General features: G+C 40.4%; 1 protein-coding gene across 4 annotated transcripts in view; it reads right to left on the bottom strand.

The window, feature by feature from the left end:
- Positions 1–7,038: 7,038 nt before the first annotated feature.
- The window catches only part of UAP1 (UDP-N-acetylglucosamine pyrophosphorylase 1), a 31,218-nt gene continuing 21,393 nt past the window's right edge, over positions 7,039–16,863 (bottom strand). For 2 of the 4 annotated variants that reach the window (XM_080919044.1, XM_080919041.1), the window contains exons 6-11: positions 16,280–16,473; positions 15,689–15,829; positions 14,660–14,848; positions 13,533–13,583; positions 8,361–8,427; positions 7,039–7,587 (exon numbers count right to left, since the gene is read on the bottom strand). In XM_080919044.1, coding sequence (XP_080775170.1) covers positions 7,495–7,587; positions 8,361–8,427; positions 13,533–13,583; positions 14,660–14,848; positions 15,689–15,829; positions 16,280–16,473 — 735 coding nt within the window. In that variant the 3' untranslated portion in view covers positions 7,039–7,494. The remainder of the gene's footprint in view (positions 7,588–8,360; positions 8,428–13,532; positions 13,584–14,659; positions 14,849–15,688; positions 15,830–16,279; positions 16,474–16,863) is intronic. The other 2 variants (XM_080919042.1, XM_080919043.1) reach the window with 2 other exon arrangements.

Below are 16,863 nucleotides of genomic sequence, written 5' to 3'. Positions count from 1 at the left end.
AGGACACAGCCCAACTGCACATACCTCCCCTTATCTTCTTTGGAGCTATATCATAAATATAAATAATTACATAAATTATATATATATATATATATATATATATATATATAATCAAACAAATAGAAAAACAGGTTTGAAGAGAAATAATGACAAGCTCAATAGAAGTGTAGAATACCTCAAACTTTCACTGTAAAGTATGCTATTGAACAAAGCTGGGGTTGTCACTACATACATGATTCAAATAAAACACATAATTGATTAAGAAAAAGCTACTAGATATTAAATCAATATTATAAGCAAGATTAAAAGCTCTCCTGGGGGAAAGGTGTTTGGTACTAAAATTGAAATTCTTCAAAAAGGAGAAATGAGTAAGAAAATGCTAAGAATGAGAGGGTAAGTTCTCCTGACTCAGCATCCCACAGGCACTCCACAGAAAAGAATGGGTAAGGGCTGGAGAGATGGCTCAGAAGTTAAGAGCACTGTCTGCTCTTCCAGAGGTCCTGAGTTCAATTCCCAGCAACCACATGGTGGCTCACAACCATCTGTAATCAAATCCGATGCCCTCTTCTGGTGTGTCTGAAGACAGCAACAGTGTACTCATACACACAGAAGGAAGGAAGTCAGGAAGAAAGGAAGGCAGGAAGGAAGAAAGGAAGGAAGGAAGGAAGGAAGGAAGGAAGGCAGCCAGGCAGGCAGAAACAAACAAACAAACAAACAAAAACAAAAAAACCCAAAGAAACAAAAAGCATAATCAGTGAAGAGCAACTTGATTGTGTAATCATAACCACTTCAATGTTAACACTGTCTTAGTGGAATTCACACTGTGTCCACTTTAAGGAGATATAAGATAATAGTGGGGATGTGATAAGTAAATGTGTAAGAAAAAGCTAATTCCTCATTTTAAAAGAAGGAAAGTTAACGATTACTATCTATAAGTGATGAATTAAAAGGCTGTGATTCATATGTGTGGAATCCAAATATATGCACAGATTAATGTAAACATCTGAGTTAGTCGGGTTTCTGCTGTTGTGATAAAAATGTCAAGAGAAACACCTTACAAGGAAGAAAGATGGAGTCATGGTCACTTGAGCCATGCTTTGGCTCCACAGTCAGACAACATAGGCACGAGGTAGAACAAAGCTGCTCACCTTATTCTAGCCAGGAAGCAAAGAGAGGAGAAAGGGCCAAGGTCCCAATATCCCCCTCAAGGGCATGTTCTCAGTGATCTGACATCCTTTTTGTCGGTCCCACCCCATAAAGCACCAAGAGGTGGTGACCCAGGCTTCAATGCTTGGTCTTTGGTGGGCATTTAAGAACCAAATTGTAATTCTAGTGCAAGAAAACCTACAAGAATTTAAGGTGGGGTCAGCAGGAAAAGAACTTGCTCCAGTAGCCTGAGTTCAACCCCAGAACCCACATAAAGGGGGAAGGAGAGACCCAACTTTCTACAAAGTTGTCCTCTGAACTCCATACATCTGCCGTGGCACACATGTATGCACATAATAATAATGATACTAATTAGTATTTTTTAAAAGTTTAAATTCGTGATTTCTGGAGAACGGGGCTTTGGAAAAGTTGAACTTGGTTGGGGCAAGGAATTGGAATTTCTTATATCATCATCTAATTTTCTAGATGCAAAAAATTGATACATTCAATTAAGTGACAAGTCATAATTTAAAGAATTTACTACTTCTTTTCGGAAGGGTTGCTGGTCTTTAAACCCAAAGATATACAGTCCAGGCACTCTACCACTGAGCTACACCACCAACCTGCATCCTTCTTTGAAAAGAGCTTTTGTTAAAATGAAATTTGAAAAAGATATTTTGGCAATTTGTATAATTACTGCTATTTCTGACTATCATACACTTCATCCTTCATCTTCCCCTATTATCCCTGCCACTTAAACCACACGTAGCTTTGAATTACTCCCCATAAACAGTTGTTGTCTCAATCCTGACCCCAGCTCAGATCTAGCATCTGGTCTGAACTGTTACTACCTAGATGTACATCCTTAAGGGAGTCACTTCTTTTTGAACTTTAGTTACTTATATGCAAAATGAAGCACTCACACTAGGTACTCTAGTTCCTTTCAAGTGGGAAGAGTAACAGAAAAACACGCCTGTGGGCCTGGGGGACAAGATGGTTAGGGGTAGGAAGTGAGCTATGGAGGGTTCATGACAACATTCATTGCTACAAAGCCCCAGCTCCAGAACCAAAGCTGAGATGCTAATTAATCCCAGCATTTGTTTATACTGCCCCCTGCTGCTCAGACTTAAGCCTTCCTCAGGAGCCACAAGGGCTGCCAAGACAGACTCAGGGGGGACAGCTGACTCACAGGAAATAGTCTATTAATTCAGTCAGAATATGTGAGGAACCAAGCCTGCCAAAAATATTCTGTTTCAGGGCTTCGAATATTACCTTCATATTTTGTTTGTTCATGACAGAGTTTCATGTATTTCAGGCTTGCTCCGAACTATAAATTTAAGATCCTTTCGCCTCCATTTCTCAGGGGCTGTAATTACAGATGTGTACCACCATACTGGGTCTGATACCCTCGGATTATTAACCTCAAGTTTCTTTTACACTAGTCCTTCTGACAGCTTGGCATATTAGAGCTAGGTTAAGTCATGAGGGAAAAGACAATAGCTACTACATTGTACAGTATTTCAGAAGCCTGGGATGGGAGGGGTCCCTATACACAGCAGATGTGTCCAATCTTTGAGACATTGTGACCCAATGTTGTCACCTACCAAGTTCATACTTAGGAACTAAACAATCAAGTAAGAATCCCTCCCCCAATAGCTTTTGACTAATAAATGCTGATTGTAATAGTACTCAGAGCCTCTAACTGGCTCTCCATTTGAATATGCTTATCTTCGAGAATGAGCTCTCAAGTGTCTTCTCTTCAAGGGTAGTGTTTTTCCTGCAACCCGAGACACAAATTGTGGGTTGACTTTTTCCCCCATCTCCTATATGTAAGTTATGAAGGTTTCGATTGCATTTCCCAATTGCTCAAGGAATGGGGATGGGCGGGATCTTGTGCTCTCACCCTCTTCTACTCTGCCATTCTGACGTGCCAAATTCAGGCTGCCAAATGCTCTACTCTTCAGTATGTCTGTTACGAGCAGATAAACGTGTGCTAAGAATGTAGGAACCTTTCCCTTGAAACAATTAAATTTGTCTAAATATAGCCCAGTTCTCCCAAATGTATTCCCAGAAGTGCTCTGCTCTCACACATACATATACACATACTCACATACACACATGTACACTCACACACATATGCACACACATACTCACACATACACATACGCACATGTATACTCACACACATATGTATACACATACACACACACATGCCCAGGAACAATTGATTTGCCTTCGGCTGATGTTGCATAACCTTGTCAAGACCCCCATTACTTCACAATAGCCCAAGTATGGCCCTATCCGTAGCTGGCCACATCCTCATCTGGCCCTCTCTCTTCTTGTGCTATAATCATTCCCAACTAAGATACCAAAGACCAAAGCTTGCCAACTTGCCTCTTCCTTGAACTACTGATGGTGACATTCACAAAAAACAATCGATGTCCTTTCTTAGCTTTCCCATTTCCTCTTCAGTACAGAGCTTCAACCTTGTAAAAACACAACCGTTTCCAATGCTCCGAACACATTAGCTTGTGCTCAGTATTTTCAGAGTGCTGTTTGGACTGGATCGTGTGGCAAGATTTTAGAACCAGAAGACTTGGATTTTAATCCCTACTCTTCTATGTCATAGTAATGAAATTGTAAGTTATTGACCAGTGAATTATAATACATCTTGAAACAAAACTGTATGAGGCAAAAAAAAATGTCTTTTTAATCAAGGCATAACTTCAAAGAATAGTAACAAATCTTAACTGTTCAGTTTTAGGATTTTCTTTCTTTAAATGACTCCATGACCACTGCCCAAGTACAGAATATTTCTAAACCCTGGCCAGCTTCCTGTGCCCCTTGCTCAGTTGACATCCCTTCTATAGGACTTTACTATTCTGTTTTTCTACCATGAATTTATTTTTGCCAATTCTTGATCACTGAATATTTGGAATAATGCCATTGTTACAAGGTAAAGACGTCTCCTCAGTTTTCCTTGTCTCAAATGAAAAAAGCTCAGCCAGTTTTTAAACATAAATTTAGCCTAGCCATGATAGTCCACCCCATAGACTGGAGCAGGCAGTCATCAGCCTCCCATTGGCTTCTGTGTTGTGAGCTTTTTTAAGTTCACAGGACTATTTCAGTGGGTGTCACACATTCATTTTGTTAGAACTTAGTGATCTAACTGCAGTCTATTAAGAGTCTATATTCCCACTGTGATGAGATGTTAATTTTGTGCCAACTTCATTAGGCTAAGAAAAGCCTAGAGAGCAGTAACACATTCTTCCCCAGTGGGTCTCTAAAGATGCTTGGGGAGAAAGGGAAAGCAGGATGGAAGGTGTCAGCATATGAAACTGTAAAGACCAGCCTCTTCAGGTGGGAACTACTGAGGGCCTGTGTCGACAAAAACACACATGTATTTGCAGTGTGAGCTGGAACAGTCATCTTGTTTCATGACCCTTGGCATCCTCTGACTCGCTGGGGTACCATTAGTTCTCTACCTTGACTATGGATTGGAATTATAAACACCACTGGCTTTTTCAGATGTCAAACTTGTAACAATTAGGCCAAAGAAGTTAGCTTCCACAACCCCATGAGCCAATCCGTTAGAAGTCTCTATACAACTCTTATCTACCCGTCAGTCACCTAGGAGCAGTTTCCCTGGAGAACCCTAACACGATAGGGTTTTTGAGAACTCTCGCTGCCAGACTCCAGTCGATAATGAGCACTGTTGGCTCTCATTTAACTTCCTTCTTAGCACTACATTATCTTCTTGTATTTTTTCCAATGAAATAAAAACTATTAAGGACTGTCATATTGTATACCTCCGTATGTGGCACTTAGACATCCCTGGCTGCCTTAAGCATCCCTTCTCAATGTGCATTTCCTGAAAGATTGGGTGGCAGAGGTGAACAAGAATTCTTTGAAAGAAACTGTGCAGCAGTTTGTCTAATTAGATCTTCAGTGGTATGAAAGGGTTGAACTGTTGCAGGTTCAGAGGCTAATTTCAGTGTACCTTGAGCTATCTTTAAACCCCTAGGTGGCTATTTCTAGCCCACGTGTTTCAGGCCTAACATCCTGTGACTAACAGACAAAGACAAACAAAAAGCCCTTTTGGAATGTATTAACTATCAAAACCCTAATCTGCCAACCAAGAGGATAACTTATAACTGAGATGTCTCTGATTTATTTTAACCTTCAGTATATTTGAAAAGCACCTTGATGTACAACTTTTTTTGTTTTACAATAAAGACTTCAAAAATACTTCCATATTGGAACATGGAATTTGGGGTAACCTAAATCTGTGTTTCTGGGCTATGATCACTCTCATATTTGACTCCGTAATAAATGATCTCTTAGGACCTTTGAGATAAAAGCTGGGCTTTGCGTCAGCAGAGACTGAATTGAAGAAGCGCCTGTCTCAGGTGGTAGAAAACCAGGCTGGAAAGATAACTGGATGGTGTTAGCTCAGTTCCTTAGATTATACATGCTGGCTCTCACCTCTTCTCCAGACCAGACTCTGCAGTCATGCGTCTTCAAGAGGAAATGCTAGAATAATCTAGAGCTAGAAATTAAACCTCCCATCATTAAAAGCCTCCAAACCTGGGGCTGGAGGTCAGGATTGACAAGCCTTTGGCTCATTGTCCATATTGGAACATGGAATTTGGGGTAACCTAAATTCCAGTGGAAGTGACGGAACACACTCCCGGGCTTGCACGTGCACTGTTGCTTCCAATCAAATATCCAGTGTGATCTGAGCTGAGTGGACTCTAACTCCAGAAAGCCTCCGCTCTTGCCAGATGGTCTTGACTCCTATTTTAAAAACACTTTCTCCAGTTCTGCACCTGGATAGAGGCAGCACTTAACAAGAGCTGCCTGTGGTATACAGGCTTTTCCTCAGTCAGGGCTCCCAGGCTCTTTCTTTACTTGAGATTCCCTTCACTGTTCCTTTCCAACAAACACACCACCATTCCAGGTTCTATGCCTCCTTTTCCCCTGGGATGTCTGGTAAACTAGACACAAAAAGATAAATAACAAGTAAATGTTCATGAAAAAAAATGAGAATGGATCTCACTCAGGTGCTAAAACCTCAATCCATTTGGAGCCCATTCCAAAGAGAACTCAAGTCCCATAAATCTCTTGAATAGAAAATAGTAAGACTGGGCTGTTGGGAGAGAAATATGCAAGATAAACTACGTAGGACTTAATACAAACCAATCCCAATGCATAAGCTCTGTAAACCTGACATTTAAGGTCACACTTAGCCCCTCTCACAGCAGCTTACTAGTGGAAAGTAAAGTGTGCGAGCCTCTACATACAATCCCTACACTCTAAGACTAAGCATGTTATTTAAATGTATCCACAATGCTCAGTATTTTCATGCAAAGTGAATTTTTAGATAAATGGTTTGTCAACACCCAAGGCTTCTGGCCCATACTGAAGAGTCACATTTGCCTCTCTTTTTCAATCTTCTATTCTATATCAGAATTGCAGCGATTCATTTGCTAAGTTTTAAGTGCCACAAGATACTGAGGAACAATAAGGTAAGTGACTGGTTTAAACAAGCTTCTCCATCCTGAATCCTAACACACTGGCTGTGTCATTTCTTGCAGTAGGAGGCTGCCCCAGGCATTTGGTTATGATCTGCCATATGGTATTAGTACCACCCCACCTGCCCAACCAGGTACCAAAAATGTCTCCAGCTGACCAAGTGCCCCTTGCAGATGGGGAACATGTTCAGTAGAGAGACTGGAGAGTAACAGAGACAAAGTCCCATGTCAGCTGCCTGCTGAAGAAAGCTGTGACTACGTCCATGTTTTTATGTATCACCTCAAACATCTCCCAAGGTTTTTGCCAATAGAATTTTCTCAAGGTAGAAATAACACTGCAGAGACAAGAAGATAATTTTATTTTGCTGTCCAGTTATTTTCTTAAAAAACTTTAACGCTTGACAAAATAAAACAAAATTTTAGTACCATAGAAACCTTCTGACACATACGATGACTTATCAACACGTACAACTTCAAAACAAATGCTTCCAGCTCCAAGCAAAGTCAGGCTGAACATCCCAACCAGAGTCAAGCTGAGGAAGTTCCTGGATGGCCACTGTGACCTTTGGCTTGGAAGAACCGATATAGTTAAAAATATAAATAAGACCTTCAATGAGTTGAATCACACATACACACAAAATGCTTTTAAAAATGGAATCCAGCCATCTGGATCTGGGAAGTCTGTGTTGTTTTTAAGATACTAGCAAGCAAACGAAATTCTATGACTGTCCAAACTTCAGCTGTCCAGAAGAGGTCTTGCAGGTTCACAGTTGATCTATCAAAAACAACAGCTCCTTATATGGCCCTTTAAGATTCATATGCCATTTTTCACCAGTTCATGAACTCCGTTCTCATCGATGATTAAGGGTGCATGGAACTCTTTATCTGCCACATAACCTTCAAGTCCCTACGGGATTGAAATGAAAAGTCTCAGAAAAGTAACGGGTCTCTGTCTACACTGGCCTGGTAGCTGCAGTTAACATTTAAAGTGTTATGCATGCCAAAAGCTAGTTAGAAAGTAAGAATTTAGAAGTCAGGTATTCACATCACATGTTTTGTAGACTAGACTTAATGACTGATTTATGGAATCATAAGACAAATGCTAAAAGAAACAGAAAAATAAATGTTGTGTCTTTTTGGGTTTTGTTATTTTCTAATTGACTATCTCTGTTGCTACAGCTAAACAACAAGTAACTCCAGGAAAATGTATGTAAGCAGGGCAGAGGGAACCTCAACTGCACAGGTCTGTACAGCACCAGTGATCAGTGTGAGAACAAAGCGGAGAGACACCTAGAAAGACAGCTTACATTGTGTTAAAAAAGCAGCCAGCCAACTATAACACACTTATCTGATTTTTAAAGGCATCAATACGTAGGCATTAATGAGCAGGTGAAGCATACTGAATATTATAGACTCCTGTTAAGGGCAGGTAGTTTATTTATGGTATGGATGAAAGTGAGAACACAGCTCCTCTGCCTCTGAAACAACTCTACTGACCTAAAGCTATACCAGGTCCCTGCTTTGTAAAGTTTATTTTAGACTGGTAAGTAATAAATATATTCATAGGCTACTAAGTGCTGATCAAAGTGTGTGCGCTGTGGCATGCTCCATGAGCTAATTAACAGATCAACGTCTTCAAGTACTTAGCACTTCTTGGTGGGAAAAGGGAAGCCAACTTACTTCTCCAGCGTAAGAGATGAGGGGAGAGATTTCACACTGGATCGGTACATCATTGGCATCTTTCAAGCTAAGAAAAAACATATAGTAGACATGTTAAAAGGTTCTGCTTTCCATGTTATTTGCTAGTATGAAAATACAGACCACAGTCTTCCTCTGAGAAGCTTGCAGGTAATAAAATTCTAGTTAAAGAATGGAACCTGCCTGGAGCCTGTTCTTCACTAAATGCCTTGAAAGTTAACACATTATCATCATCAGATACAAACTACTTGAACAAGTACAGTACCTATAATTCCACCAGCTCTTTATTTACTACACTCTTATACAATCTCATTTGCAGTCTCAGAAAGTTCATTAAAAAGGGACTGTTCATTAGACATACACTTGTGTGGCAGGCCCACTGATAGGTCTCTTGACTCCTTCACATCTAATTCTCACAAAGCGCAACCTTGCAGTCAGACCCCAACGCTGACAAACACTGTAGAGCTGCACTGTCCACACAGTACCCAAGTGCTACTTAAACTGAACATTTCCAACTTCCATCCCAGTGCTCAGGAGCCACAGGCACACAATGACAACCACACTGTGCAGCGCAGACAGGGAACATCTCTTTCCTTCTTGCATGATTTCCTAGTGCAAGATTTTCTTATAAAAGTCTCTTGTATTAGCTAATTTATTAATGTCTCAAAACACTGTTTTGACAAAGTTGCCTTTTTAAAGCACTAGGGCATTAAGTACCAAGACAAAGCCAAGGCAACGTCACTGGGTGCCAATTCCAGGTCACAATCTGACACTTTATAGATATATGGAATTCTGAATTTCTAGATAGTCTAACAGTCAATAATGTTTTCCCTATAGTCAGTTCTTGGAGAATGGTGCTATCTCAAGAATCTTGCCAACAGTAGATTCAGAATGCAGATCAGTTTGTAGACTGTTTGCCTGTCAGGCATGAGGCTCTGGGTTCAATTCCCAGCACCACATAAATCATGCATAATACTGGATGTTTGTAGTTCCAGAACTCAGGAGGCAGAGGCAGGGGGATCAGAAGTTCAAGGCCTTCCTTGTCTACATAGTGAGTTCAAGGCCAGCCCTAACTACATAAGGTTGCAATAATGAAACTCTTGAATTGAACTGAGTCCACTTAGCAGGGGGTAAATTATACCTGGAACTCAAATGTTCCAAGCATCCAAGGCTAGTGAAGTCGTGGACCTTAGAGGAGAGGCAACCCTGACCATTTTACTAAACAGGAGTAATTTCTAATTATATTCTAAGTATCCACCCTTAAACTAACAAACTAGCATAGCTCGTCTTTCTCAAAATATAAATAAATAAATAAATAAATAAATAAATAAATAAATAAAACAACAAAACCAAACCCTTTCTTTGCAACAACTGGTCAAGATACAGAGGAAAAAGTGATCATAGGTGCCTTGCCCTAATTAATACATCTACAACTCCTGTAGCAAAGGTTCAGAGAACATCTCAGAAGAGGAGGCTGAAAGATTTTAAAACCCAGAGGAAACCTTTGATATTGTTTCCTAGAAATGACAAGGAAGCTTCACCCCGACACCTGAACCATAGACCTGCCTGGACAAGGACAACATCAATAGATATGCTGACATGAAAGGGAGAAGGTGTTTGCCCCACCCCCAGACAAGGAACTACAGGCAACAAAGGAAAGCTAAAAGCAGGAGACACAGTCTTTCCTGGGGATGAGCCCTCTAATTGATTATCAATACCAAGTGGTCAAACCTAAAATTATATACACACAAGTAACACTAAAGGGACTAGGACAGAGCAGGCTGTATTTACAGATTTATGTATTACATATATTGTGTAAATTTATATAGATATATTATATACAGATACATATACATATATATCAACAAGAGACCATGATTTTTAGAGGAACCAAAGGAGGAGGGGAATGGGGGAAGGACTGAAGGGAAGAAAGGGGAGGGAAAGTGACACAATATTTTTAAAAGATAAAATAATTTTAAAATAATTTTTAAAAGAGAAAGAAGAAAAGGAAGAAAGCAATGAAAGGAAGAAAGAAGAAAGGAAGAAAGAAAGAAAGAAAGAGAGAGAGAGAGAATGAAAGAAAGAAAGAAAGAAAGAAAGAAAGAAAGAAAGAAAGAAAGAAAGAGAAAGGCAGGCAAGCAGATGGAACATGACTATACTCCCAGCACCTGAGGAAACTGAAGAAAACAGAACACCAAGAGTCCAAGGCCAAGAGCTGAAGAGAAAGAATTCTCTCTCAAAAAAATAAAGTCTTAGCAACAGTAGATGACACACAAAACCCAGTCTCTTTGTAGCCTCAAGCTAAGATCTTTCCTCTTCCAAGTATGGCTCATAAGGCTAGTCAGAGGCCAGCGTTTCTCTAAGTAGGTCACCCGAGTCCACTCAAGGCACTCCATGTCCTGTCCAATGCCCGCATCCGGCTACTTCCACTCACCATGAGTCACTTTAGAATAATGGAGAGCAGTCTTGGGAGTATCCAAGTCATCTCAATCACAGCCCTCTGACTATGGAATCCATACCTACTCTCCAAGGGTTAGCACCACCCCAACATTCTCCCCCGCCCCCTCTCTTTGTTTCTGAGCGACTGCTTCTGTTCACTGATAAACATATTAGATGCCTGGAAATCCCTGTCTCCAAGAGTAAATATTACTTATACCATATGTCAGAATAACTGCACACTGTCTGACAACATCTCTTAATTTTTATGGTTATGTGCCTTGAATCCCAGTAGGCTGTGTGGAATGACTAGTCTCTCCTGCATGTGGACACTAACTGCAGCTGCAGGCCTGGGAGCTTGCAGGAGAAATGAAATCTAGTGTCAAGAAAAGAGACATACGTTTCTCCAAATATCTGCCATATTCTTATGACAAGGACCTTCTGACCCTTTAGAGAACCTCAATCAGACCAAACAAACAAATATGGAAAATGAAGGTATAACATTGGCAGGATGCACAGAGTCCAATTCAGTTAATTCCCTCAAGGATTCAGTCACTATAATGACAATGTGGTTTTGAACCCAAGAAACAAACATCTGACTGGTCTACACATGTAACTTCTGTTCTCACTCTGACAGCCCTCGAAGCCAAATGGGAAGAAGGAACAAAGAAAAATGGACTTCAATAGGCAAAGTGAGAGGCCCTGAAGGAGGGAAAACAGAAGTGGTCCTCATCAAACCTAGACACTTGGCTTCTTGGTGAAATAGCCCAATAGCCAATGGGCCCCTAATTTAGTAGCTAATACTAAGTTAAAAGAAAAAATAAAAATGTCACTTTTGTCAAGACTCCAAATCTTTGCTTTTATTCTTCAAAGTATCTCCAACCTATTTTTCTCTGTCTTACATATTTCCATTTCATATTTCATTTTTAAAATGTTCATTTATTATTGGTGTGTGTGTGTGTGTAAAGTGCACGAGTTGGCACGCCACAGTGCATATGTGGTAATCAGAGGATGCCAACTTTGTGAAACCCTTCATGTAGGTACCAGGAGTCAAACTTAGGACATCAGATCTATGTGGCAAGAGCCTTTAACCACTAAGCCAACCTGATGGCCTTTTACATCTAATTTTCAAGAAATCTTCCCAGCTTCCTATTGGTGTCTTTTCATAGCAAAGGTTGGAGTAGAAATTAGTTACAGGTCCACGGTGTCATTGGTTTGCTTAGCCTAATATAAAAGGCAGTGGTGAGAAACACTAAAGAAAACAATTCGAGTAAGAATAATGCTTCTGGATCTTAATAAAAGTAGAATAATATTGCTTTTAGCTACATAATTTAAAAACTTTCATTTTGAAGGTACAGCTATAATTTCAATAAGAAAGAAACTCAGTCAAAGCCATATTTCCTAAATTATAAAAGTAGTTTGTCTACATACTAAAAATAATGAATGAGTCAGAAATGACAAAAGACTCTGTGCCCAGCTCCCATGGTGTATATGGCAACAGTCTTCTATGACTCCTGGAAGAAACTAGACAGATCTCTAGGATAAGGTCCCTGATCTACAGTGCTACAGAGACACAGTGCTCACGGGGCCTACTCCCCTGGACAAGTAAGTAGCCTGACAAAAGGGGGGCACATGGATGGAAAGTGTGATGAAGGGTAGGTAACCTTCTAAGACAATTTCTACCTTCAGATCCTTTTCCATGAACCTCATTCCCAAATTACCTGAAAACCTTAAAATTAAAACTAAATCTAGTAACTTTTAAACTTGCATTTTATGTGTTCAGGTGGTTTGTCTGTCTGCATATATGCATGCCTGGTTCCCAGTGCCCAAGGAAGCCAGAAGAAGGAGTGAGGTCTCCTGGAACTCAGTTACAGATAGCTGTGTGCTATCACATGTGTGCTGAGAATTGAACCTGGAACCTCTAAAAGATCCATCAGTGCCCTTAAGCATTGAGACAGCTCTTCAGGCCCTAAATCTACTAACTTTTAAAGAGCAACAAAAACATCAGCTGACCTTTTAACTATAAAGATAATAGCAAAAGAAATATAAAAAAAACACAATAAAAAATCCTGTCACTAACAGGTGAGAGAGGCTGTGCTATTTCTAGCTATAAAATGGCCTGCTGATAAAAACAGAGAGATTTATATGTTAGAATCTAAATAACTCAATGATAAAAAGTGACCTAGCCATATTTGGTATTATGTGGCTATAATTCCTGCACTTGGAGACACAGAGGAGAACAGAACTCCAGACCAGCCTTGGCTGAAAACCAAGATCCTTTCTCAAAAATAAAAACAAAGCCAAAAAGTGTGAAAATAAAATAAAAAATGCCTTCTGCATATTAGAAGCTGTTGGATGTCAGTAGTCAAACTTGAGAGCACATGTATTCAAGTCAGTAAAATACATTTGCAGAATGCTGTTTACATCCAGCTTACTACCCAGTGTATAGAGCTTTGACTTGCTCTCCCTTCCGGGCTCAGACACCCGCGCTCAGCTTCTTCAGTAAAGCATGCTCCCACTTCCTGCATGCACAGAGATTCTCAGTTAGTGTTACCCAGATAGACACCTGCCACCAGGAAAGCAGTGCACCCACACACCAGAGCTTCAACCGTCCTCCCTCCAGAACCCCAAAAGGCAGACGACTAAACTACAATGCCAGTTAGTACGGAGAGAAGCACAGCCCCATCACCATGCACTGTAGGCAGGCGGTATATTTACTTGTGATTGACATCAGCTGTGATGGTCTCTGACTTTCCATTTGTAGCACTGCTATGTAGGAATAAATAAGCATTAATGGGAATGGAAACAAACAATAACAATGAAGTGAAGATGCAAATATGCTTAACTGAATGGCATGCCCCTGTGGTGGTGAATCATAAATCTGGCAAGATAAACAGTAAATAAAAATTAAATGAAAAACCAAACTCAATCGAAGATGAGCATGAGAAAAGTGTGACATGTCACCGAACAAGCTTGTTAAGAAGGCGGAGCCTGCCGACCTGGCCTGCTCCTCCCAGTGGAATCCATCACGGCCCAGTGGCCCAACGTTTGAGGCTTTTAGCACTTTAGCATGAACCCAGAATTTTAGCCTCTTAAGAACAAAAATTAAGCCAGGTGGTGGTACACTCCTTTAATCCCAGCACTCTGGGAGCAGAGGCAGGTGAATCTCTATGAGTTCAAGGCCAGCCTGGTCTAAAGAGTGAATTCCAGGATAGCCTGGGCTACATAGAGAACACTTGACTCAAAAACAAAAACAAACAAAATGAACATAAATTAAACGGCAAAATAATTTACCTAAGTACAAAAACATAAAAGATTTAGAAAGGGACATTTCTAGGTGCCGGCAGCTTTTATTAGAGGAGAAAGGATTTGAATTAAAAGTGTTTTATCTGAAATGTGAAAAGCTCCAAGTGCCTTTTTTCTTATCTTCTAAAACCCATCTGTGGTGGCATTCACTTCCCCTCAAGGCACCTTCTCTATGCCATGGTAAGACATGGCACAGACAGGCTGTAGGTAAGGAAGCCATGGTGTCTGTGTTTAAGGACCTTGCCTGCAAGACAGTGGGTTGTTAAAGGCTTTGGTCACAGGGACACACTGAAATGATTTCATTGACACAATAAGGATGTTCCAAAACAAACAAAAACCAGAGACTCCTCTAGTGCTTTCTCTAAGAGAACTGAGGCTGGCATTCTCTTTGTAATGAGCAAAGCTACCGTCACTTTACATCAGTAACTATACAAAGCTACTTCAAAAATAAATAAATAAGCAAGATCTAAGGATATATCAGACAGAAAGGAAGAAGCTCAAAGCAGTACATATGCACAAAAGCAATGACAGTAACTTACCGGGGGATGGCTGGGAGGCGAGAGCCATTTTCATCTATAAAGTGCCCCCCAGCATTGAGGACCCAGCAATGATGAAGGGACAGCAAAGCATGCCTTGCAGTGGTCGGGTTGTCCTTCCCATTCTGGCTGTCTGCATTCTTGAGTGGAGAGAATTCGTCTTCCCGTAATACTTCGTACACCACAAACTTCCTAGAGGATCGAGCCACGGAGACTTAATTCATAGGAACAAACTATCCACACAGCCTGGCTCCTCCCACCACACCTACATCTTCAGGACTCAGCAACAAGGTTTCTTCAGCCAATTTGTGATCACAAATAAAATTTATCACTAATTCAAAGAGAAATAGAACTTTCCCATTGAAAAACATAAACTCTTCTCCAAAACTCTCATTGTAGATAAGAAAAAAACTTTAACGTATGAAGATCACGTGTTTTGAGAGAGGCATTAGTAAGGCATTTGGGAAACAGACAGACTCCCACCCATAACCCAAGCATTCAGGAGGTGGAGGCAGGAAGATTGGGAATTCAAGCACAGCCTGGCTACAGAGCTTGGCCTACATGAGACCCTGTCTGAAAACAGCAAACAGAACAGAAAGGCAAAGGAAAGGAAGGCACACGACTGAGTAAGGATGAGGTTATACAACTAGCCTGCTCTCTGCATTTTCACATTGGCCAAATCTGAAACAGCTATCTCAACATGCAATGAGATCTTTATATAGCCTGAAGAGTTCACTGAACATGAAGTCAGTTACTCTAAACAAAATTGGCCAACTATTTATATTAATCTCTTTAGTGTCTCAGTAAAATACAAATGACTTGAACATTTTCGCAAAGCCCTAGACAATGCCAGTTGATTTTTGATTTTTAATTGTACTTTCAGGCAACACAGACCACAGCTCTGGCGTGGCTTTAGACTGGAGAATGGCTGACCACACAATCACGTGATTTTTAGCACAGCCTCTTGGCTAACAGTAAACAACAGCATTTCAAGGCAGACATTGGATCTTATTGGTGCTATTCAAAGCATACTTTGCAAACTGGAAGATGTCAAAGACGAATTTTTCCATCTTTATTCCATTTGGTTTGTCTGGCTTAATTAAGTGCCCTTGGGAATCCACATATGGAATCTTCTTTTGAGCCACATGGTGCTGCAACTGAGGTTCGTAAACACTAAGAAATAAAGGAGAAAAGATATAACCACTTTTTAATTAAAAATGTGTACAAAAAAAAAACCCTGAAAATACTCAGGCACATGTGTATCAACAAGCAACACTGAAATTTCCCAAGTGAAGAACATTTATCAAGTTTCAGTTCTTATGTAAATATTATAAACCAGATACTTCCTAGAAATTAAATAATGATTTCTACATTAAGAAAATCATTATTTAAACGTCTAGCACTTGGAGACAGTTAGACCATGCAGCAGGGAAAGCCTGCCTCACAGACTTGAAAAAGCGACACAGCTCAGATAAAGCAAGGATGACGTGAGGCGCTTTCCCTCTGAGAACACTGATCCTCAAGATAACACATGAGTTCTGAGGAGCAGGTTTGGGGTTTCTACCCAGCTCCCCAAAAGGTTCCGTTTCTAATTAGCAACAGCAATAAGAAAACTGTTCATACTTGACAACATCTTTCAGGAATGGTACAGTAAAGAAGTGATTGGCAATGTTCCCTGCGTTGAACAGCAGCCGTCCGTCTGAGCTTCGCTTTTGAGCTGTTGCCAGAGAGATCTCGCTGTACTCCACCACCTGGTATACTCCATCCACCCGGCAAACCACTCCGACTGGCTCCGTGGGGTTCGTTTTCTCTACCACCTGCCCATCAAACAAACAACAGCAATGGAAGAAATTTAATTAAGGGCTCTTTGATAACATGCCACACAAAAGCCACTTATACATTCTACTTATGTTGTCTTTAAATTCAATCCAAAAGAGGGCTGTAACTTAATTTTTATTAAAAATTAATTATATTCTTTGGCAGACTTTTTTCTGATCAGAAAATAAAGGAATATCATGTCCTTCCTACTCATCACAGACCAAACCAGAGCAAACACACGACTCCTAACACACAACCCAGGGAAACCCAGGGACAGGGAATGACTAGGTGAAGTCCTTTCCCAAATACCTTGAATTTCTAATTTAACTTATCCTTAACCACACCTAAGCACTTAGAAAATACGTTAAATTTCTCTGAGCATCCTAACA

The sequence above is a fragment of the Micromys minutus genome, assembly GCF_963924665.1.
Source record: "Micromys minutus genome assembly, chromosome: 1".
NCBI classification, from domain to species: Eukaryota; Metazoa; Chordata; class Mammalia; order Rodentia; family Muridae; genus Micromys; species Micromys minutus.
The sequence above is the reverse complement of the archived record's forward strand: the minus strand, read 5'-3'. Positions and strand labels throughout refer to the sequence as shown.